This window comes from Vanessa atalanta, chromosome 3 (assembly GCF_905147765.1).
Source record: "Vanessa atalanta chromosome 3, ilVanAtal1.2, whole genome shotgun sequence".
NCBI classification, from domain to species: Eukaryota; Metazoa; Arthropoda; class Insecta; order Lepidoptera; family Nymphalidae; genus Vanessa; species Vanessa atalanta.
The window spans coordinates 13,392,254-13,418,946 of NC_061873.1; the positions used below are offsets into that span (position 1 = coordinate 13,392,254).

A 26,693-nucleotide genomic window follows, 5' to 3' on the forward strand; every position below is an offset into this window, starting at 1 on the left:
GGCTTTTAAATTGAGTTTTCCATAGGGAACTTATGTAGAAGAAGAAGTTACCTGATACATATTCGTGCCCCGAATAGCCAGTAGTTATGGGTACTTCGTAGCACCGTGTCTATTTGGTCGTGTACTTGTCGGATTATGAGTTTGCACAGTATAATATATCCTGTTTAAATAGCTACCTAATCATTAAAATTCGGTCAGCACGTCTTTATTTATTTCATTGAAACATTAATTAAAGATGAATAATGATCACAAGGTCGAATAATTTAAAGAAATTAGAATATATAGTGCGTTTGGGCAAGATGAGCAACAAACCTATTAGGGTATGCAATTGCATAAGTATATTTGATGTAATAGTTAACCGTAAGAAACTAGGGTTAATGATCACGTCTCCATTTTGAAAAGATGTTGTTTTAAAATTGTAACCCAAACTTTCAATAGGTCAATGACACATTGACATTGCGTTCATGATAATATTACAATGTTTGTAAATACTGTTATAGATTAACTCGAAGACTTCTCTATTATTTAATTAGCTTATATAATTTTTCCAAACATTCGTATTTTCTGGGGTTAATTAAAATATATTGATGTTTCATGTTATTACAATTATATTAATCACATCTAAATTAAATTGCTTGATTACTTTAACTTTTAAATTGGTTTATTATTTAGTGAAATTAATATCAATGGATTTTAAATCTTGAATTAGCTTTGAAAAACGTTACTAATACAAATTATCAATCTTTTTGATTAGTATATATATTAAACAGTTCATAGTTGAATTACATAATTAGAATTAAATAACTACAAAGTTGCAGATAAAATAATCACGGTTATGATTTAATTAATTATAAATAGGCAGTAGGTAGGTATTATTAGGTAACGACATTGCCAATGAAATAATATTATTAGAAGCTATTAGTTAATACATAGTAGAGAAATGTCTTTGTATGTATATATTCGTGGTCTTCAATTGCATATGTTAAATAGGTACTTACTACTAATTATATTACCTTCAAATCTTACTAGGTTTCTTTCGTACTTTGTTGCATTATAATAACTTTTCACTTTATTCGTAATTCGTATTAGTAGATTTATTTATAAAAAGAAAAACGATTGTACCTAATCGTATAAACGGGAGTTTGATAGTAAGTGAACTAATTTGAAACCTATATATAATTTCAAAAAAAGTTTCTAGCGGACAATAAAAGAAAAGGGGATTAGGCAGAAACAAAGTACCTACTGATAGAAAAGGTTCCTAATTTAGATCAATTCCTCTAGCCTTAGGTTTGAAAAGTGGATAATTTACTTAACGGTAGTTTAATCAATGTTTTTTTTTAATGAACGATGATGGTAATTTTATGTGTATAAACATTTTCATTTTAAAAATTCTGTAACTTTTTAGATATTAATAATTGTCATTATGGGATTATGCTGTGGTTAAACTACAATTATTATATATTTTTTTATTTTAAAGTTTTATTTCCATTAAAATGCAGGCTAAAGATAACGGTTGGCTTTGCCCACAGATACCGGCACTGTGAGAAATATGAACAACTTCTTATACCAACAATATAACGCAAACCTCAGGATTTAATACGTCAATCCATTTGTATCTGCAATTATATATTTTTACTTCAATCTTCGTGTGAAATAAAAAAGATTAATGATTTAAAGTAAAGTCAGTCCATGTTCCCCACAGCATTGAAGAACATTTCAGTTTATATCCACTTTGTGTCTGTCATACGTTTTGGTACCAGTGGTGTAGCTATCATAGGGCAAGGATATAAGCCTTAATAATAATATGCCATAAGATGAATACATGTTACAACAATATGTAGAAGTATTCGCAATAAAATGTCACGTTAGAATGTCTTTAATGTCGAGCAGCGACTTTTACCAACATATTGCAAAATGCACATATTTATATACATAGTATGTCAATATATTTCTATTTGTCAAAGTAACGCCACACCTGGCACCATATGCACACATATGCACACATATGCACGTGTATACCAATGGAATTTCATCCGACACATGTCTATTTCTTCATGTTTTTACAAGACGAGATGAATTATAAACAAAAAATCAACACTTAAAAATTCAGCGGTGTTTACAGATTTGAACTCGCGATGTTCATTTTGGATTCAAGTGGTTTTTTTTTCACTAGACCATCTCGACTCTTTTTATTATCATATGCATTGAAGTATTACAAGGTAAATTCCATTAAAGTCAAATCGTATCGAATTCAAAACATAAATTAACTACATGTTATAATGTAATTTTGCAATTATGATAATCGAAATAAAAAAAATAAAAATAAATGCATAATAGAGGAAAACTACTGCATAGTAACGACTAATATTTCCTCTTTATAAAGTCCGGAAAATATCACTTAAGTGAACTGGTGTATGTAAACTTGTAAAGCGTTGCATTAACTCGGAAAATTTGCCATTAAATCACACATAAATGTATCTTTTACTCGACATAGATCGATCATTTATCCAGAAATACCTTGGCTTGGACAAAACCTCAGTTTGCGTATAGCATACGATTGCTCACACATGTCATTTGACGCCTTGCACGTGCGGTACATGCGCGCGCGCAGCTCAGTCGCAGACACTCTGCCGCATGTGACGGTTGATCGCGTATTATATTCAACTTTCGAACTATCGCGTACATTTGAGTTTGCTTTATAAAAATTTTGTTCGAACATAACTTTAATGGCCAGTAAATTGAATGGTGTTGAGACAACGGTATGGGCTCGTGGTCCTCCCCCCAATAGATCATGTGGGGAGACATTTATGAGGGCGATATACGACCGGGATGAAAACACATTCCTGGGCCGAACGCCTAAACGATGGGGTAAGTTAATTCCATTAAATAAATATTTCTGTAACAAACACAATACATACATCATAAATAATTATTAAACACAATCAATGGAGTTTATTGTTTACAATAAATAAGCTATTAATATGTATTTAATACCCCATTGAAATGCCATCGCGACTATTGAAGTACCGAGATTGTATATTCGTGTATAGTACCTATATGTTAAATCTTTGGCAGACGTGTTCTTGTAGACATCCAAATGATTTGGAGCAGCGTGATATAACCAGGTGTTTAATTTAGTTACGATCTATGTCTGTCTGATCCAGACCTATCAAATAGATGTAGTTATTTTGTATGGGAATAATAATAATAATAGAAAATTAATAAATATTATAGATTAAAACATGTTGTAATAAAACCAATTAGTGGTACTTTTTTTGTAATGTGAATGGATATTAATTTTTAATGATTTCTAATGAGTTTTCGGCAGATCAAAATTTCCTACCGGTGGTTATAAAATCGTTATTAGAAAGTTCTTGTCAGAGCCTACTTGAATTAAGTACATTGTTATTTTGTTTTGTTAAGATTTATCTACATAAGTCAACGTACTTTGTTTTATTCTTGTCATCCTTAATCCATGAATAACTTTTATAAAAACTTCGATAACTATATTGTATTAAATAATGTAAGTATACCTACTCGGAAGACATAGAAATAAATATTACAATAATATCTGAAGTGATTCGTTAAAAATTAATTGAAAATGAGAGAATATTATGACCTTTTAAAATATTTTGTTTGCTTAAATATTGTGACTCTAAAATCTATTTTTTTTTCTATCGAAAATATGAAAAATGAAATGAAAACGTTTAAGCTTGTGGTAGGGCATTGTGCCAGACCTTATGGGTATCATCCATTCATCAGTCAATCGTCCAACATGAATACTGTGTATTGCTGTGTTTCGGTTCGTATGGTGAATGAGGCATTGCAATAGACACCAATACCATTATTAACAAGTTATCATTTCATCGCAATAGAATGGTAACGTAAAGTTGCCGTTAAGCCGTTTTCCTGTTATACCAACATAAGTCGAAGTTTGATCGAAATAGAATCGGGAACATATCATAACCATTATATATTAGTAGAATTGTCCCCCGGCTCAGCCAACACTGGAGGTGCTTCGCTAGGAAGGCAGATGCAGTTCGTCTACGAAGCCGGACGAGACAGAGTGCAGTCCTCTCACCGATGGTCTGTAGATAAAATAGAGAACCTTGGATGAAGGGACTGTCCGGTTCCTAGGGTTCTCGTTAGGTTTAGGGTCAGGTACCTTTCGAGGATTCGTTAACATAATAATAACAAGCAAATCTGCCTCTTTTTTAAAGTAAAATTTGTAATTAATATCTTGACGGAAAGACTTTGTGTTAGCCCGTCTGTGTTACCTACATCCACACTCACTCACTCATCACATATTCTATCGCAAAACAGAAATATACACTTAGTATTGTTGTGCTCCAGTTTGTAAGGTAAGTGTGCCCGTGTGACTAAAAGGACATAAGTTTCTAAGGTTGGCAGCGTATCCGAAATGTAATAAATGGTTAATATTTAATGGAATACAAATCTCTATAGGCTCTGTAATCCTACAAACATCATAGTGACCATTATCAGACGGTAAATTTTTACGTCCGCCAGTATATTTAACGAAAAAATAAATAAATCATGAAAACAATAACAACAATTGCGAACTAGTCTGCACCAGAAGTCTATTTTACAAACAATTTAATTCATATGGTATTCAGAGATAAGCATCTAAAAAGTTATCGGATTTTCATAGAGGATGCATCTTGTTTCTAACTCCGATGTATTGTATTATAATCTGGGCGTAGTCACCGTAAAGTTATCTAGTTCCATTGCAAATTCGACATTGACCTAGGCGTGTATTCAGCACTTTGTTAGGCCTATACCATAACGTCGAACCGTGCAGTTGAACCTTGGACGCAATAAACATTGTAATGGATACAAATTAATAGATTCAAGAACACTCCGGGATTTTATTTGACGGAATCAATATATGGAAAATAATCAATGAGCTGATTGTGTAACAGATGGCTCGTTTAGCTGAGAGGAAATCATTGAAGTGTTTGCTCAAATTCAAAATGTACTTTAGCCAAATATGGTCCCACAGTCTGGTGATTTGTGGGACAATCAAATCGCTTTTGATTTGGCAGTTGATCGAATAATTGTTTCTGACGTTTCAATTAAAATTGATTAAATCTTGTCTACGCATAATGATGCGTACATTTTAAATATTTTTTAAGTATGGAAAAATATATATCAACTAAATTTAGGCGCAGGTGTAATTAACAAAAAATACATTTGGCTCAAACTGCCTACGTTGATTGTATTTGTTTAAAATGTATTGAAATTCCGTTCAGATGGTTCAAGTCGCTTTTGATTTAGCCGTTGATCGTTTAATCTGATTCTATGAGAACGTCGAAGATTTAACGGATAAGTGCAGTTTCTTTGACGGAAACGGCGGCCGTCTGTGTCAAGGTGACGGTCATACATTGCTATATCTAATGTGCCATTAACCGCGTGATATTATTAACAAAAACAATAAAAGAATACTTGCTCAACACTTAAAATATTGTCATTATTGCGCTGGTTGTTTATTTTATGAAGTCATTAGCTTTTACCCATTATATTAATCTTGTGAAATTACGAGAAAATAATTGGCGTAGCCACGATGTTGTTCTTGGGAGCGTCAGTATTTTATATAAAATAATCTCTCTCTAAATAAAGAGTTTTGAATTTTAATTTTAATTTGAGATAAAAATATTTTTGTGTTGTAACGCTAAGGGACTCAAAAACCCCTCCAAAGTTCTTTCGTGATAAATCTTAAAGTGAGCTTGAATTAATATTCTAATTAAAAATTTTTAGCCAGCATACCTACTGAAAAAATGAGACATTGTGTATATTTTTAGTATTAACGATGATAAGACCTACTCTCAGTCGGGACAAGCCGCTCATAGACGAAAAACCTCAGCCCCTGCCGAACTTCCAGGCAGCTGTTACTGAGAATTTAAAAATGATACGGTTGAAAAGCCGTCGTCGGTCTCGAACCCGGGTTAGTTTTTTTAATACGTCCAATGTTCAAGAATTCATTATTAAAAAAACCTACAACACATACCTTTTAAGATTTATAATATTAGCAAGTCATATTACTAATGACGACCTCCGTGGTCGAGTAGTGTGTTTTCATGGGTACGTCACTCCGAGGTCTCGGGTTCGATTCCCGGCCGAGTCGATGTAGAAAAAGTTCATTAGTTTTCTATGTTCTCTTGGGTCTGTGTGTTTGTGGTACCGTCGTTACTTTTGATTTTCCATAACACAAGTGCTTGAGCTACTTACATAGGGCTCAGAGTAATGTATGTGATGTTGTCCAATATTTATTTATTTATTTATTTATAATAAAACCAGTAACATACAAGACATGTTATTTGGTACAAGATTATATTATTGATAAAAAGCTTATAATTAGTATTCGTTGATTTTCATAAATATATACATAATTACATAAGTATAATATAGTTAACATATAATGTATTATGATGGTTGCATAATTTATATATTATATAATGTTTTGTAAAGTAAAGATGGTTCAGTGGTTAGAACGCGTACATCTAAGGCGATGATTGCGGGTTGAAACCCAGTTAAACACCGCTGAATTTTCATGAGTTTAATTTGTTCTTATAATTCATCTCGTGAAGGCGGTGAAGGGTAACATTGTGAGGAAAACTGCATGTGGCTAATTTCAATGAAATTCTCATCATGTTTATCGTGATGGAATTAGTTCCAAACCTTCTTCTCAAAGGAAGAGGAGGTCTTAGCTCAGCAGTGTGACAGATACTTTGTTATAGTATTTTGTAAATTGTATAATATTTTTTTTAACATTCTATATGTATGCGTTATTGTCTTTATTAATTTTAATTAACAATAATCTTAATTGTAATTAGGAGTCACTTGTAATTTATTAAATTCATTTATTGTTATTCTTAATGTTCATTTTCTTCGCATATTTTTTAAGATTGGACGTACGCCCAAATGTATAAAGTATAAAGTAAAAACATCGCTAATAAAGTAAACATAATATATATATTCATGGTACTGGTAGGCAGACGGGCAAATGGGCCAACTGGTGGTAAGTCACGAATGCCCATGGACATTGGCGCCGTATTAAATTTTGAACAATTTCTTACATAACTAATACGTCACCCAATGCTAAGATGTTATATCCATTGTGGCTGTAGGACCAAATATTAACAAATGTAACAACATTAAATATTGGTGCTTGGCGGTAGAATATGTGACGTAATAACCTACCCAAACGGGCTTGCACAAAGCCCTTCCACCACTTCCACGTAAATATTATTTACTGTTATTACTATGGAAGGATGTTTGGTAGATTCCTCATTCGGATCCAAAGCTTTTGGTTTAATTGTCATGACGATAAATGAATAGCTGCCTTATCGACTACATTTGTCTTCATTTGAATTTACAAAATTCATCTCAGTCATTCATCAATTCAGATCGTTTGGTGTGTAAAAAAATGAATGAAAAAGATCATTCACTATTTGAGTAAACCGAAGAAATTTTATCGATTCCAATAATACACATAACAATATTTGTGTAACAAATTGTTTGCAATCTGTAATTAATCCGACAAGTTTCAATTAATCGTACGGCGATTGAACTCGATAACCACCATTATTTTGACTGTATTATTTACGTAATTCAATCCCCGAAGGAACGTCAATTTTGAGTTTGCGAACAAATAACTAGAATTATTGTAACGCTATCAGGCTTAGGAAAACAGTATAGATTATTAATGAAAATGTACTGTAAAAAAAAAATGCAGTTGACTTCTGCTCAATTTTACGGCCCCCTGTTCTGTTAGGGGCCAGGGTCTTCGCAGCAATTGATTTCCTTATTTTTACTTGGGCAAATTGAAAAAGACCTTTATGAACTTCTTGCGCCATATTTATTTGAGACGTTTATTACTATAGTTTTAAAAATTAAAAAATGTGTGTTCTTATTTTAAAAGTAAATATTTTTAAATCTATAGTTGCCGTTAGACGTTAAAAATAAATTTATTTTTTATGTATTTAATTTCATTTTAATTTAAAATTGTTTTTGTTTTTTAACCAAATATATTAAATTTTTACAATAATAATGTAATAATATATGAGGAAAAATATAAAAATTCCTTACGAGGAAAAAATGTTTCTCTATAAAAATAATTTATAGAAATGTAAATAAAGATAAGGATAAAACAAGAAACGATTACTGTGCTGCACTAACATATTTCTATAATGCAAAAAGTCACGAACACACACACTTTGGTACATCTCACACACACATATACGAGCATAAACTATATTCATCATTTAGGCTTCTATAAAACAGTATATACCTAGTAACTATACCTATCCCACTTAGGCTCTATAAAAAATGTCTTTAAAAGTTAAAAAATATTTACCAGATTTAAAAAATGTAAAATAATACACTGTTTTTTTATCTGTTGTGTGCACACGCCACGCGGATACACTTAAGACGTAACGATATTCGGTTACTATCCGTCATCCGGCCAAGAAGAAGAATGGCCGGATATTCTTATTAGTCGCCTAGTCAGGACCGTCACCCGGACTCGACGGACCGCCGTGTATTCAACCGGATACCGGATACATAATTTTACAAATAAAGCGTACAATTTTAGAACTATTATAAGTTTAATGATAAAATTTATGAAAAATTATGTACGGACAACCAAAAATAAATGATAAGATTTCTTAATATAAGTATATATATTTTTTTAATTGATAATAGACTTAAAGTTGCTTAGCGTAGTGAGCTATCGTGCCTGTCTAAATTCAACATTAAGATACTCGAGAACTGCTTTTGGTGCGTATCAGGCGCCTCTTAATCATATTTTTTGGGGAGATGAGGGATCTCCAGAATACTGTTTGCATCTGTGCGCATATTATTCTTAAACGGGGTCTTTATATGGTTGATATATGATAAAACTTTAGTTTGATGGTTTGTTTAAATTAATGCGACTCCTATCATACACGCGATCGTGTTTTCTCCATGCATTTGCATTGTTTTTAATTAATTTACACAGAAAACAACCCACGCGTCAAAGAATTACGTCTACTTGTTATATAACTTATAACATATTATTCTAAGTACTTATATCTTGTAACTATTCCTGAATTTATAATTAGGTAGTCAAACTCTTTTTACTTGAAAATATTAACAGTTTAAATATCAATACGCACTAAGATATAAACTAGAAACACGAACCAAGTACGGCATTAAAACTATTTCATTTGAAGGAGCACAGCTGTATAACTCTTTGCCTCTAAGTGTTGTAAATTCAAAATCTCTAAATATATTTAAAAAAACGATTAAGAACCCATATATTAGAGGTTTTCGCTGATCTTGTTTAATATCACTTCTATTTATTATTTGTAATATATTAATTGTAGTTGTAATTTTAAAATTTTCTTTGTAAGCGAACTTTGTTCTTTTTGGAAATAAACTTCTTTAAACCTTAACCTATCAGCAGATTCAAACCACGAGCAGGCAAATTACATTAAAAAAATATTGCTGGTTGTTCGCAAATATTACCTGCATATTAATGCACAGAGCTATCAGTTGAATAAACAGATTAGCGATTACTTTTACTTTGATATATTATTTAATTATAAACTTTAAAAGATAAATAAATGACACAGAAGGTGCAGTCAACGCTGCTGTAAAGAGACTTTTAATGAGTCAAGACGAACAGAATGATTCTTAGTAGGTGTGCAGAGTAGAAATTAAAAAAAAAGTATTGACTTAAATAAATATTTATAATAACATTTACATATTGCTACGATTACTGTAACTATCCTTAAAGCCTGTCCTCAATTGGTTAAACCAAATCGGAAAAAAACACACGAATGGATAACCTCCTTTTTGAAGTCGGTTAAAAATTAAAAATATACTCTTTGCTCCAGAACGCGCCCGTGACGCGATTTCAACTGACTTGCATCTTAACCGATGATTTCGGGTTCAAACCCAGGCAGGCACCACTGAATTTCATGTGCTTAATTTGTATTTATAATTCATCTCGTGCTCGGCGGTGAAGGAAAACATCGTGAGGAAACCTGCATGTGGCTAATTTCAACGAAATTCTGCCACATGTGTATTCCACCAACCCGCATAGGAGCAGCGTGGTGGAATATGCTCCTAACCTTCTCCTCAAAGGGAGAGGAGGCCTTAGCCCAGCAGTGGGAAATTTACAGGCTGCTAATGTAATGTAAAATGTAAATTAACGTTTCACGATGATAACTTAATCCAAGTACCCCATAAAGATATTTCTATGAAGTACTTAAAAGCGCAGCGAATAATTTATTACGGATAGTCTCGTGACTCGTAATCGATATTTAACTAAGTATTATAAAAAATATTTTATTCCTACGCTTGATTAATAATAAACAAATCGTATATGATTTAGTGAATCGGAATCATCCTTTTAAGCCATATGACCAATGGTCGGTTCTTCTCGTTAGAATCTACTTTCCGAACCGGTTGTAGCTTTACATTTAATTCAACACGGTAACATGACGATTCAAATGTGATTCATGAGCCCACTTGAATAAAAAATATTATGATTTTGATTTATTATGAGTTAGTTGTATTATGTAATGTTCTGATCGAACTTTTTGCTCTTGTTGCATTAGTTGGGTACATGTGTAGAAGAATGTCATCAGTTTCAGATATAATCCTCTTTTCTTCGCGTCTGATGACGAGATGAATAGCAAAAACAAATAAAGCAAATGCTTGCCCAGCATCTAATCTTCGATTTAATGACGTTTCGATACTAGCTCACTGGCTCACCTGAGCTGGTTATTGTTTGAAATTGAAATGAATTGAGAAATTGTATTACTTGACGAAAAAGCTTGTATCATGAATAGGTGCGATGACAAACTGAAGAATCTAGATGGATCTTTTTTATTGTATAGCTAGACGTATGGGCAAATATGCCACCTGATGGTATGGCACCATTGCTTGAAGATTGGTGCATTTTAAAACTATTACTTACATGACCAATGCGCCACCAACATTGGTAAATGAGATATGCCTGTAGTTACACTGGCTCACATTCATCCTTCAAACCGGAACACAACAATACTTATTGCTGTTTGGCGGTAGAATATATGATGAGTATCTACATTTCAGATCGCTATTCGGTCCATATCGTTAATCTATTGAGGTTAAAACTAACCTATAAACATAAGACAAACTATTGCCACATCTATGCACTAACGAATTCTTAGTAACGATGAGTAATAGGAGCGTGGGACAAAAGAAAATAATATAAGGCGTCTCTAGCGTTTAAGTTAGCACATTGGTTTATAACAACGCCTGCATTATGGGACAATGTGAATTTAAACATAATGTTAATAAATCTACATCATTTAAGTATCGTTAGTGTCGTTATGCTAGTGAATAATATTATTAAATAATCTTCAGAAGTTTAGATCGACAAGTGAAGCCATATGGATCTTAAATTTGCTTCAATATTCGAAATTCAAATCCTTATTACTAAATTGTTGTTTTTTTTTTATTTTTATTTTAAAATACTGATGTTGCAAAATGTGTATTTTTTATATTCTTTTCTGACACAATGTAAATTTAAGGAAAAGGTACTATCCATTCAGCCTGATCTATTCCTTATCCTTATCATGTAGTTTTATTTTCACCCACATGGGACTACCAGCCAGGAGCGGCCAAAATAATCCATGAATTAAAGCCGTTATTATTTATCTCTCTCATAAGAAACACTTAAAATTGTGGTATGTAATTTATATTCCGCGTGGCATAAGATTGGCACGGTAATAATCCTCATCGAAATGTTTACATTTTGATTTATTTACATAAGAATTATTTACACGAGAACTTACATAACTATATACAGACTAAAATCAAAAATAGCCTCTGTACAAATCATGACCGCGTGGAATGGTGACAAGAATACAAGCAGCCGACTAGTGAAACCAAAACACGAGAAACACGAACTCAAAGGTTAAGCTTAGTTTTTCAACTGCAAACTGCATAAATATTAATAAATTTCAAGCATTATCTACAAATAAACTTGACAGCTGAAACAAATACATGCATTTGTCAACATAAACTCTACCGCTTCAGACCCGTGACTCGTGGTCCGACGAGTATGTCGTACTCGCACATCACTGAATGATCTCTTACGTAGGTAGAACACTTTAAATTTTCAAGATTCACATCGTAATTACTATAAATAACCGTTTTTCCTGTTAACCGAGCCCTGTGAGCGACATGACTGTCTGAACAGTTAGTTCAATTCATAGACTGGTTAGTATATAATGGGCTAGTTTAGCCATGACCTAAATGTAAAGGACGGCTGTTAAAATATGTTAAAACAATGATGGAAAATTACTACATAGTGTATTACTTCATTAACACAAATCCTTACAATACATGTAGTAACCAAATATTTTTTGGCATTCGACTATGTTTCCTTTGTCAGTATTTTTTTTTTTAAGTTATTATCGTTATATTTATTTGGAGTCGAGATATTTCAGTGGCTACAGAAATTAAACTTAATCAAACATTAGTCAACAAGTACAAGTCTATTCTTTTAATTTTACTTTAGTTGGATTCTTACTAATATTATGAATGTTAAAGATGGATGGATGGATGGATGGAATAGATTTTTTGTTACTCAATCACGCTGGAACGGCTGAACGGATTTGAATGAAAGGCACAGAGATAGATTATTGTCTGGCATATCACATAGATTTTTTTTTAATCTTAGAAAAGTAGTTTGTATACATATTATTCTTTATTTTAGATTCAGTTTTGAACTTCGTCAACGGTATGAATATCGTACAATATAATGATAAAAAAAACAATACAATTATATTTCCACTGGATGATTTTATTTACATTATAAATATGTATTTATTTGAGTTTTTTCAAACGATATATTTATGGCCAGAGCTGTATGCTGGTTGATGTGAAATTTCGTTAATAAAGTTAAACATCGCTTGTATAGTTATGAACGGTGTACAATCAAAATTATTTCCAACCAATTCATAAACAGATCATATATCATGATCAGCGGCGTTCCCTTTTAACCGAGTTCGACCTTGGGTTTATTCCCTTTGCGACCCAACAGGAATGGACCGTTAAAAAGTGATGTACAATTTGTGAATGCTTTTATTTGTTATGTAAATTTTAGTAATTTTAGGTACTCAAGGTTATTCGGCTAGTATGTTTTGTATGCTGTTTGTTTTATTTTGAGTTTTCAAAGCAAGCAGGGTTATTTTGTAAATACAGACTTCGTATTATTTAAACGTTATAATTCTTAAAGTCAATATCCCACAATTTCTGATATAGTTTTGAGCTTTCACGGCGTGAATTATATTTATTTATTTAAATATTAATACCTTGGTTATAAATAAATGCTCACATTATGTATTATATAGTATAAATATACTAAGACACGGGTCTTAAGTCTTAAGGTTTTCCTAATTTAGAGACCAGGGTTCCAATTAGTTTTGTTATACTCTGTTTTACAAAAAAAACACAGACGTGGCCACGCAATTCGCCGTTAATCTATCATGAAGTTATTATCACAAATCTTCGTTCCTTAGTTAGTTTGATGTGGTAGCATTATAGTTTTTTTTTACGCGGCTCGCAGTACTTCAAAAACCGTCCAGAAAACCTTGCCCTCTCTTCCTCATATTCTCTATCTCTTTCTACTGTATACTGTTTAAATGATATTATTTAAACTTAATTTATGTTTTTGTTTTTTAAGCACATGATTATTAACGACAATTTCGTCATTGTCATTTCATTATTCTCAAACTGAGATTTATTTCTTTGTATCAAATACATAATCCAAGAGACAACACCATTTGTACCCAATCTGGAGTAATGGTCAAGTTATTTCACTAAATATCGTCACTTTTATCATATCCTACATCTCTTTTCCGACTATTAATTATTTAATAACTAATTTCCGCACATGGCTTCGACCGCGTGAGGGGTCAGATGGTATGTACGGTATGTTGTTTTCTGTACCCCTTACAATTTGTATGTAAAATGTCATAATGATCGCTTCAAACGTCAACGCGTAACAAATGAACTCACTTTCGAATTTATATATTATTAAATAAGTATGTAAGAACGTATGCTTGATTAATTGTCATCGATTCCGATTATTATAATTAAAATTTCGTAATTAAAAAAGTAACAAAATGTGGTTTATCTCCTTAAGGTGTACCCCAAAGTGAATTTGTTTGTAAATATATTTGCTGATAATAGTAACATCTAGGTCATTAGTGTCAACTTATTTACCACAGATAATTTTAACAACATATAGTTTACAAAAAACTAAAACTATTGTTGTGATATTTAATTTTTCATCGTTAGGTACAGATGGCTTAATATTTGTTACAACGCTAATGTCTATAGTCAGTATATTAAAAAAAAAAAATTGACGTTGACATTAGAGATAATTCTTTGACAATAATTAATTATTTAATTATGTTACGTACGTCGTGTCTTTCCGAAAAAACTAAACATAAAATAATAATAATTCCACCTTTTGTTAATTTATTTACCAGCCCTCTTATGGGTTTTCTATAGCCATTCAAGTATTTCAATACAAATCGTTCCCATGGCCCTTTTTATAATCCCGCCTTTGTATTTACAAGGTTAAAAAGATCGTTTTGTATGTCACTCGTTTTATAAATGAATTGAATTCTTATTTTAAACTCTGAGTCCTTCTGGCTTGTTCGAATGTGTTAAGGACATGGGAACAAATCCAACTAATATGCTTATAGATTTATTAAATGGCCACAGATTAAAAAAAAACGACATCATAATTTAGAGATCGTAATTTAAGAAATAATAATTAAATATAGTCCGGTCAAAATAGACATTTCAAATCACGTAGAGCTGAAAATTGGTACAGCCCATAACGGCCGGCAACGCATCTGTAAGCTCCCCGCTGTTGCAGATGTCCATGGGCGGTGGTAGTCACTTGCTTGTTTAAAAAATAAAAAAATATATATAAAACAAATAATATAAACAAATTTACTAGGTAATTGTATGGCCTACAATGGCCACCGATCCTACTTCTGCAGAACAAAAAGTATTCAAGGTCAAAGGTTAAAAGTATTGACTTTTTGTAATTTTATCATAAGAAGTAAGTGTTAAAAATATAATGTAAATGTATGACAAAAATTGCAGATCATACCTAGTACAATTGTTCATATTCTTTTCCCTTAGAACCATTCCCGAGACGAATGCCTACGCCGGATGATGTGATATGTGATTTGTTAGTGAAGTTGAGTGTTCATGGGCAGTTTTATTCTCTAAGATTGGAGAAACCAGTGGTAATCAGTGCTGACGACTAGTGTGCCCTAACACGCCACCGGTGGTACTGATTTCTCAAGAAGGATCACAAACCCCCTTGGAAAACTACAGACTCATCCTCACTAAGACTCTTCATCAATCGTGTATATAAGTTGTTCTCAACAGTTGTCATGAACTGTCTCGCCAGACGACTAGACGAGTTCCAGACCTCAGGGCCGATAATTTCACATTATCGGCCCTGAGGAGAAATCAAAAGTATTTTTTTGATTCGTAGAAAAAAAGTATATGAACGTTTTTTGTGGATAATGGCATGCTCTACGAGTGAGAAAATGCAAAATATACGTTAACCGTTGATGTTGAATATTATTTAGCAGACGTAGGATCGGTAAGGTTGTTACATTTTATTTGTAACAGTATCCCTAACACCTATATAAATTTTTGGATTTATGCGAATTATTCTAAGGTAACGCTATTTTTTTGTCTGTTTTGACCGAAATACTTGAAGATTTTAGTTTCACATAGAACTTTCAAAGTTGTTATTAATAGTAAATAGCTATATTAAAATAATTTAATTAACATTAATAAATAATCCGCAGAAATGTTTAATAAATTGATAAATAAACCACAATTGTTTAAAGACTAATATTTTATCGTTTTATTTTATTGTGTCATTAAAATGATTATATGAATATGTAATACTTGTCTGGCTCTTGATGTAACTTTTTATAAACAATTGCTTGCATAAAATACATACATTAAAATTGTGAAACCAAATTAATATTGTATACTGGCGTTAAATTTTCATAATGTGGCATGAAGTCGAACTAATAATACTTTGTGGCTTACAATAATAACTTGCACTCGAAGTTTGTTACATAGCGCTATACTGTTCGACTTAACTTATTAAAAAACTCACCGCAGAACACGATTGTGAAATCTCATAAAGTAATATGCAAAATTAACTAAGTATGTATTATAACTACACGCATCAAAATAGCGCATCTGTTGTCGACATTTAACAAGTGAGATACGAAGTGAGTTCTTGCTGAGTTATGATAGAGGATAAAAATGCGTGTAGATAAATTCGTCGATTATAGTATCAATGATGATGCATAATAATTTAATTATATATAGTTCTTCTCAGTTATAAATTTTGAAACCGATGCAAACATCATATTTACTAGCTTTTAAAAATGTCAGTTTTTTCCGTCTTTATATTTTAGCGACATAGGTACACCATCGTTTTTTCAATTTTGTGTAAAAACGCCGTCCTAACAATGAAAATGCCTACCATTCGCTGTCACGTCTGTCGGTGTGGGCGAATTATTTACACTAAGGACGTATTTGTCTATTTCCGTCCCTACAGTTCGGTTTTAGACGCTGTTGACGTCACGACTCCGGTTTATAGATCTCTTTCGCAATTTAGTAAACGTTTATACGTCGATCACCGAAATGGTACATTTTTAAATTATTCTTGTTTATTTCTATGAGTCAGATATGGTAGGCTAGATACCGCTTCTTTATTATACTATTTCCATTTCTCGATGACAGCTCCTGTAAAAACTTGAACGAGCGCCTTTTTACATTATGTCTGCATTATTTTATAAAAATATGACGTTTACACACGTACAAGGTTATACCAGGGTCGGAGAAACTGATAGGGATGGAGCTATATCGATAAACATAACACCATAACAGACCCGATATTTTTTTACAGAATGTAAGAAACTAAACTACTACCGGATACTTTTGTACAAATTTATTAACTAATCATATATTTCATCACAAGATGTTACACGTACTAATTCTTAATTTGTGACATATATTACATAAGTTTTTCGTCTCGGCGTCCAGAAAGAATAGTTCATTCTGTCACATGCTTTTACATTTTGTATAAATTAATAGTTATTGAGCAGTCACGGCCAAGTGGTTTAAAGATGTGAATTTTAACCGATTAATCTGATTTTCACGTGCCTAGTTTGTGTTTACAATTCATCTCGTGTTTGAGGTTGAAGGAAAACATCGTGGGAAAACTTGCATGAGTTGGATGAGAAGCGTGGAGCAGCGTAGAGTAAGTTTTCCTGTTTACCTTCTCCTCAAAAGAGGAGAGGAGACTTAGCCTAGGGGGGAACATTTACAGGCATTTATCATAAAGTCAGTATCAAACCAATGATCTCGTAGCGAAACCGACATAATATATATACGTTTCACCGCAAGCGTTACGTCATTTTTCATCCATTTGTTCAAATGTCTGGGTAACCTATTGGATCAAATTGCAAAATGTATAAAGCAAGTTTTATTGAGTGAAAACAAATATAAAAGACTATTTAGTTGGATATAGATTATTAGTTACTGTTTCTTATTTGTGTAGTATAGTATGTTTTCTATATGAAATTGATATAGTATATCTGATCTTGAATATAGTACTTGGTGGTATGGTTTTGTTCAAGCTTGTCTGGATATGTCCCACCCACTCATCATATATAGTAGAATATATGATGAGTGGTGGTCCTCATAGTCATATACTATGATTTCCTTAAATTTTCTATAATGGTTGAATTTCAACCAGTGAACAGAAACAAAAATACTTTAACATCCTGGTGGGATGTAATCTTTTCCTAGACGCGAGTATAGTAATGGACATCCATTATGTCAGCGTATATCATGATGACACTGCTCTATCTGTGCAATTATTATCATCCTCGTTACTTTAACGTCATTTTTAAGGTTACTATTTATACTAAACTACATAAGTAGTTCAATTGCTTGACCGTAACCAAAACAAATGCAAATCTGTGAAACAGTTGAGCAAAGTAATAAAATGCCCTACATCGCCCGCGGTTTCGGTGTTGGTCCGCGTTTTAGGTGTTGGTTGAATAGGTATTGGGAATTAAAAATGCCTGTGTCCTTCCTTGGTGTTCAAGCTTGCTTCATAACAAATTTTATCAGAATCGGTTTAAGTTTTTATCCATAAAATCGTAACAGACAGAGGTCATCTCAGAGAGTTGCAAAATAAAATATTAGTATAGATTTAGATATATATATATATATATTTTTAACAAAAGTAAATGAGGACCTCGTTGTCAGATTCGTAATTAGAGGGATGAGAGATCGTATTAAACTCAAATGATATTTACTCTTTTAAAATCGTTCATTCTCTTTTTATATTTTTTATTTTTTAATGACGGCTGTCAACCCTCGACCGTCGCTCATCCAGTCGCCGCGCCGCCGCTCCATCTACCTCACTCAAGCGTACTAAAGACGACAGTGTCATTCTTTTAAGTGTCAGATAAAGCAATAGATGGCATTTACGACACATATAATAAAATTGGAGTGTCTCTTTGTAATATTAAAATAACCCCTTTTTATTAAATGCATATGAATGTACACATGGTACGAATACCAAAATAACATTTTATACAATTTTTGTCTGTTTGTTTGTTTCGGCTATTCTCTGGAACGGCTGGACCGATTTTTACAGGACTTTCACTGGCAGATAGCTAATAATAAAGTCACGCTGCTATGTCCAAATACTGTCCAGCACCAAACGCAGTCTTCGCGCATGTCACCACTCCGCCGTCACGTCGGCTGTCTCCTACCAACGACTTAATATCACAAAACCTGCCTATTACAGAACTAATAAGTTATTGTAAAAGCTGCGAACTGAACAATAACTTTTTTTTAACGAAACGAAGTCACGGGCATAGCTAGCATTAAATATTAAATTCAGTATTGTTATTTCAAAAAATATATAAGTATTAAATTTCAATGAAAAATAATGAAAAGACATAAATATGTAAGTTGAAACCACGAATAATATAATGCAAAAATTGAAACCTATTTGCCGGACTATTAAAAGCCTTACATTCATTAAACAGCTGTATTTGTATCACTTAATAAATATTGCAATAATTAAACAAGCGATTAAAATAAAGCCTATAATAATGTTATTCCGTCTTGTAGACGTTTTGTTTTAATTTAATTAATTATGTATGACAAATACTGTGCGCTATGCGGAAAAGATATATTATCTCGAGAAATTTGCATAGTAGATTGATCTATGAGATAAAATTATGCGTTTTCATAATAGCACATTTGTATATTAGTTTAGTGCACACTTGCCCTTTTTGGTGGGTGCTATCTACTAATTGTGTGCGTTATTACACAAAGTACGAAGTTCAACTAAAGCGTTTTTTAGTCGTTAAGCCGCTAGCTAGTAATGTCTCTTCTAGCGGAAAATAAAATACAAGAGATCAGACAAAAAACTAAAACTATACTAGGATTAAATTATTGCAAATTTTACCGCTGCCGTATGCTTAAGAGGGAAGCCAGACTGGGGTAGTAACGCGTTACGTAACGAAGCGGTTTACCCTCCCATAAGAAGTTATCACTTAAAAAAGGTTTTTTATAACGTTAAGCATTACTGGTTCAGTAACGTTTTAATTCGTTTGTTACAGCTATAGCAATAACATTCTACCTTGTGTTCTACGCTGTCCTGGCGGTGATGTTTGCCGTGTGTATGGGTGGACTGTTTTACATCCTCGACGATAAGAAACCAACATACATCCTCGAGAGCTCCTTGATCGGTAAGTTTATTTTTTAACGGTAAAAGTAAACGTTTACATCTCATTACAATCAACAAGCGACCTGCCCAGGCTTTTCACAAGTATAATTTATAAGGTGCGGCTAGCTCTACTAACAACACTGTAGCACTTAGGAATAATGCTCCTTTCGAACATTTTTTTTTTAAATTGGCTCCTTAGTACTACAAGCAAACAAAAAAAATGACGTATTTATAATATCAGTATAGATGTACTCTTATAAGACAGAGACTTCAGATTAGGAGGCACTTCTTCTCCACAACTAAGAACTTCATTTTAACCACTTCTATTTATATTTTTTTAAGCAGACCAACTCAATAAATATGATTAGATAAACATGTCAGCTAACAACAATTTATTTATACACAATACACACAAAACATTTGTGTTGCAAAATGTAATTCGGTGTATTTTTGTCTTTGAAACAAGTATTGTTTTGTTGAATTTCAATGTTCAACAACATAATATCAAACTAATTAGTTATTTAAATGAATGTAAATGAAGGGCGCGAGCTCCGTATTCACGAATGATATTGAATTCCAATATTTATAGTTTTATTTTATTACCATAGATCTATTCACTCACGAAGGCGCGTCCGTCCAGGTTAAGTTATCGTTTAATTATTACAAATATACCTAATGGGTTTGTATATTGATTTGTTATCTTTCCTCGCCATCTGTAATCCTTTGGAGTGATTTCGTGCAAAGGAACGGAAGTGTAATAAAGGCCGGCAATGCACCTCAAGCAAGCATCTCAATCATCATCTCATCTCAATCATCTCAAGGTTTTCATATGTCACTGGGAGGTGATAGTCATTTTCCATCAGATGAACCTGCTCGATAGCCAACTATTCAATACAAATAGTGTATGATACGAAGGCGGTGAAATGCGTGCGATTTGATTTGACCAATAAGCGAGCGCGGTGCTAGAGTTGGCCGTCAAATGGTGCCTACTCATTTCATTCTCATGATGAGTCTACTGCGACTATTGTAAGACACGCACACGCACACGTATAAATCTCTCTTTACTCTCGTGTTAATCTTTTCACGCACACTAAGACATCTTGTAAACACGATTGACACTCGTACTAATGCACGCCGATTATAACATGTGGAAGGGCGCGCCTTCGTGAGTATATAGATCTCTAAATAAAACGCAAAAATATAGATGTTCATGTTGCACAGTTATCGTATGTGTTCGTCATCACGCATTATAATCGCTGGAAGCAAGCAATTATACTCGGTTATATTAATTACGGCATTAACCGTCATTAATTATAAACCGTGTTTTAGTTGAATGTTAAATAATAGTTGACTATTTGTTTTATTTGTTTTAATCCTACTGAATTCTTGCTGGTTCATATCGATAGAATCTATATGAATCCTGAAGCACTGTCTACTTGTATGGCCTGCTTGAATGAAAGAGGGTTACATTTTGGTTCTGGTTTATAAACAGGTTAATTCTTGTTATTATTATTATTAGTTCACTGCTTCCCTGGTCTAGTGATTATGGTTATATATAGAAAAGGCTCTAGTTCCTGAGTTAAATTCTAACCTCGGCCCTGTCTAGTAAAAAATACATTGGTATTTTCTGTTCAGAATATCTCAGTGTCGAACTTTGATGTCAGCTATTAATACAATCTAGTGCCTCGGAAAGCCCGAAAACGTCCCACTTTGGATCTATACACTACTTACTATAACTACATTTATACTTCATGTCCGGTTTGACGTTTCATCGTATTATGAGGGAATACAGAGCGTTAAAAGTGGCACCATGTTCTCCTCAAACCAAGGTTTGAGTACACATGTGCATTATATAGTCTCCTTTGCAGTTGGTAATGGTCGCCATGGCCAAAATCAAGGATATCATCATCATCACTTTTGTTACCACTGCACCCACTTCCACCTAAGTTGTCGGTGTATTTATGTGGATGTGAAATAGTTGGCAAATTCAGTGTTTTTTTGATTTCGATAATCGATTGTTTGATTCGAGTGGGCTATGCTCAGGGGTGGTACTTTAAAATCGATTATTACGATTTTTCGAATTGGAGATTTCTCGAGGTATTCATATATGAGACATACTATATATATACTCATATATACTCTGTAACCTTGTCTAAACCCTCAGGGTTATAATTTCTATATATGAGCAATTGATTAGATTCGATCGATAAAAGATTGTTCAATGTTTCAGGTGCGAATCCAGGAGTATCGTCTCGTCCTCAGCCACTAGATTTCGTCGTCCACTATTCTACAGAAAATACGACAGGCCATGACTTCTACATGCAAGATATTCAGGACTTTGTTAAAAGTAAGCCTATTGCATTATTATGTTTGATAATAATAATAATAGTATTTTTGTCTTTTGTGTTAAGTTAATAATTCGAGCCAATATAGGAATCACAAACTTGAAAATGGACCTGAGAAATAAGTGGTCACCATTGGCCAATGGCCACAGATTAATATTGTGAATGAAACTGTAATTGTGTGTATGCACACATTCTTCGTTAATACATTGCGATCTGAGATGTTGCACACCTTGTGCCTGTAATTACACTGGCTGTATGTGTTAATTAATAGAAGAAATGAAGGACTCGAACAAAGCTTTTTAATTAAAAGACTTTCTTATTTAAAAGTAGACATTTTTACATATTTAAATGAAATTGAAAAACGAATAACGAGGATATTTTAGAAAATATGCTTATAATTTGTGTTTCAGCTTACGCTAACGAGTCGTGGTTCAATTCGAAGAAAGATTGTTCGGTAGAAGATAACTTCGGATTTCCGGAATCACCTTGCTTCTTCATAAAATTAAATAAGGTAAAAAATTGAAACATACTAATTTGATTATGTATTAATATCTTGTAACTAAGGGCTCCGTCAAACCCTATTTTGTAGGTATCTACTTATTTATACTTGGATCTTCCTCTGGATTAGGAGATGCCAGTCCCAATATCCTAACGCCAAAAAACGTTATTTTTTTCTGACACAAAATTCACAGTATACACTTCCGTACCCCAGAAAGTTAACAAAACCGTTGATCCTTGCTTATTATTTCTCTCCAGTCGTCTAGGATTGCCACGACATCATAAAATGTGATTGTATATATAGAGGGCGTCATATGTAAGGATAAGTTTCCCCATCTTGCAAAGTCAATAAATCCTTGGGGCAAGGTATTAGTTTTTATAAGGAAATTCCGCAAGATATTTTTAACTTATCCAATTCAAAAATTCAAATAGATTGAAAAAATAGCCTTAATTAATAAGAAATATTATACAACAAAAGATTATATAGATGATAAAAAAGCATGGAGCTTAATAGTAATACTTGTTGACATTCAAGCAGGATAATATATATGTATGTAACAAATTTCATTTTATTTAACTGACATTTATAACTTTCTATATTTATTGGTAAAGAGTTACTACTGGGTATGCCAGTTCTTCTCGGTAGAATTTACATTCCACCCGGTGGTACTTTTGCGTTAATTACAATTATGCAAAATGATAATTCAAAAGTGGTCGTAAAAAGCGTACGTGGATAAAGGAGGTTTGGTATTTCGGTATTGATTTTAATTTGCACGTATCTCTTGCATAAATGGCCGACTCTTGATTGCCATTATAATACTAGCCGATATTTAGTCAGTATGACTTCAACTTTATATTTAGAGACGTTATTGATTATCATACATTTCAAACGCATTATAGTTAGAATGATTTATTAGAAATTAATCGTTTACTCAATGTTTCAGATTTATGGCTGGAAACCAGATTTCTATGTCAAGGATTTCCCAGAAGATATGTCAGCCGATTTAGTTGAATATATAAATAGCCTTCAAGAGATTGAAGTAAGTATACAATAACGTTGAGCTATATTGTATTTTTTGCAGGGGATTTAATGTACCATAAAATACAAAGCATTTCGGTCAGTCCGTTGGAGGTTTAAATTAAAGGTAAAAAAGACATATCATTAAATCTTGTGTAAGTATATGTCATATATTTATAAAAATAAAAGCAAATATGTCACCTGATGGTAAGTTGTCACTTCCGCCCATTGACAATTACGCTGTATGAAATATTAACCATTCCTTACATCACCAATACGTCACCAACCTCGGGAACTAAGATGATATGTCCCTTGTGCCTGTAGTTACACTCACTCACACTTCAAACCGGAACACAACAATACTGAGTACTGCTGTTTGGCGGTAGGATGTCTGATGATATTTTAGGTCAACTGTCAACTGTGAAACAAAATTGAGGGGTTGGTCTTCATGAGTTAGGCATAAAAAGGTTTTAGAGTTCATGCTCGCTTTATAACAAATTTCATCTAATTCGGTTCAGTGGTTTGGCAGTGAAAGAGAAACAGACAGACAGACTTATTTTCGAATTTATAATATTAGAATAGATTGAAATAATGTTTGTCATATTTCACGAGATAACTTAATCTCATAACAAACTTCGCTAAAGACGAAGCCTAAGAGGTCTAGGCATCAAACGCCTACTAAAAACATAAGTTTTTGAAATATTCATAAGATAATAAATTAATTTTGTAATATCATTTTTTCAGCGTCAACAGGTCTGGGTGTCATGTTGGGAGGAACATTCCAAAAACGACACGAAGATAGAGTATCCATGGGGCCGCGGCTTGCCGGGACGCTTCTACCCGTATCTCAATGAAGACGGCTATATCAGTCCAGTATTGCCAGTCAAATTTACTCCACCAGGTTCGTTTATATTATTTTGGAGCTTCTATTATGTAACTAATTTTCTGACATTCCGTAGTATTTACATTAAGTGGATGGATGATTAAGTTGCTATATGCCACTTTAGTACACGATGAGATGTGCATTTTCTGTGAAGGGTCGCAGTTAAAATTTTGAGTTTTTACAGTAACTCGAGGTCCCAGCTTAAAGTGATTACATATTTATTACATCTAGCAACACTAGTTCCTTAAATAAGTAATAAACGGAGAGAGAGATAGTGTTATTGTTTCATTATTTAGCTTAAAGACTGAGTCTTGTGGCTCAGAGAGGTAATAGTGCCAGCGTCCTGGACGGCGTATTTTTCCCATCAGATCTGTATAGTTTTACTTATTTGAATTTAATTTTAACAATATAATAAATATCAGATTAAGTAACGTTTCATTAAAATATTTATTTTTATTTTTAAAATATAAATATTGAACTACGTTAAGCAGATTGTCCCAGAGCTCCTTTGATATATTTCTTTATTTCCAGCGAATACATTAGCAGTAATTAGATGCAGGGCGTGGGCCAAGAACATCGTCTACAACAAGAGCCTCAAGGAGCCGTCGGGGTACGTCCGTATACTTCTGCAGATAGACGACGATACCGCCGTCAACACTACAGAAACATCAAAAGAATAACAATAATACAAAACACGTTAGTTGAATATCTGTATATACAATAGGTATAATAAGTTAAAGAGAAAAAAGTATAAGTAAAAAGAAGTCATAATAATGAATGTTATTGCAAAAAACAATTACGCACAGTATAATGTCGCCCCAGCTCTTGAACTAGATTACTGTGTTTCAGGACCTAAAGATAAGTATACACTATAAAGTTTGTTTATCTCTGTGTATACCTAGCCTATATAAGATTGAATACATTTCGATTGTGATTGTCGACGCGATACCTAAGTTTGTTTGAGATATCTGAGTCAGTTCAGATATCTTTCTATCTTTTGCATTGGTGATAGATCTATTCTGTATTGGACTCTGTCACCATACAAATACCCTACGCATAAACAACACCATTAAATTCCGTTCCACGAAACGAGCTCCCAACGGAAATTGCCCTCGTAAGCTCATTGGTTAATGCGCGTGACCTTCATTAGCCAAATAATTTCTTATGATTGTCTTATACGCCGGATTCGTTTCGCTTATCTCTAACCGAGCACATTAACGAATAAGGTGCGAGTAATTTATTCCCTAGGAGGTCGATTCGCGGAATGGACTATAACATCTTAGACGCTTGCTACCAAAAATGTCATCTGTCAGACCGGTCCACTTGCTATAAAGTATATAATGCATTGAATAACGTGGCTCTTATATCTTTTGATTATTGTATTAAATATCATATCACAGAGTGAGTTTCTTGTCATAGATTGCGTATTCCAAATGAGGTACTCTTAAATAGTTATTCACGTTTAAATTCTTTAACGATTTTGGAAATGAGTGTTTGTTTTTTTAATGGAAAACCACTGGTAGTTATTTTATTAAAGTTGTGTATAGTAGGAATATACTGTATAAATTATATGTTGAAATATAAATTTAGTAGTCGATACATTTTAATGATAAAATTATATATTAAAAATAATAATTCGAAAAGAAACTTACAGATTCTATTTAATTAAAGAGACGTTATTATTATTTAGACTTATTATTTAGTTTTTATTTCGCCTGAAGTACATAGCCGTGACGCTCTTGACATAGGCACATAGGTATTGTAATTTATAGTTCAAAAGATCCACTTGAATAATTATCATGAATGTGTATTAAAGTTGAAATCGAACAGATGTAAAAATTTTACATATAAAAGCCGCTTGCGAAAGTCATTTCTTCTGGAACTATCAAAATATATAAAGCGCTTCAAGCGCTTAATTTGTAATCAAGCTCGCAACCGTCTTAGGTAGAAAAATTTTTGAAGAAATATATAGTTTCTATTATTAATAATAAAATAATGTACTCGCCAAAAGAGAGTTAACTCAAAACTGGGTAGCAGTAATTAAATTTGTTCAACCGACTATATTTCAGATTTTTTTTT

General features: G+C 32.8%; 1 protein-coding gene across 1 annotated transcript; it reads left to right on the top strand.

The window, feature by feature from the left end:
• Window positions 1-2,572: 2,572 nt before the first annotated feature.
• Window positions 2,573-26,693, top strand: LOC125077010 (sodium/potassium-transporting ATPase subunit beta-1-like). The gene is made up of 7 exons (XM_047688780.1): window positions 2,573-2,868; window positions 19,764-19,892; window positions 22,101-22,217; window positions 22,626-22,726; window positions 23,658-23,753; window positions 24,476-24,632; window positions 25,146-26,693. Exons 1-7 carry the CDS (start codon window positions 2,727-2,729, stop codon window positions 25,292-25,294), a joined length of 891 nt encoding a protein of 296 aa, XP_047544736.1. The 5' UTR covers window positions 2,573-2,726; the 3' UTR covers window positions 25,295-26,693.

Bases quoted from the DNA above. Each gene is read 5' to 3' on its own strand.
- LOC125077010 (XM_047688780.1), top strand. From the start codon at position 2,727: ATGGCCAGTAAATTGAATGGTGTTGAGACAACGGTATGGGCTCGTGGT. The intron at 22,727-23,657 runs GTAAAAAATTGA...TCAATGTTTCAG, and splicing joins TCTTCATAAAATTAAATAAG to ATTTATGGCTGGAAACCAGA. The intron at 23,754-24,475 runs GTAAGTATACAA...TCATTTTTTCAG, and splicing joins ATAGCCTTCAAGAGATTGAA to CGTCAACAGGTCTGGGTGTC.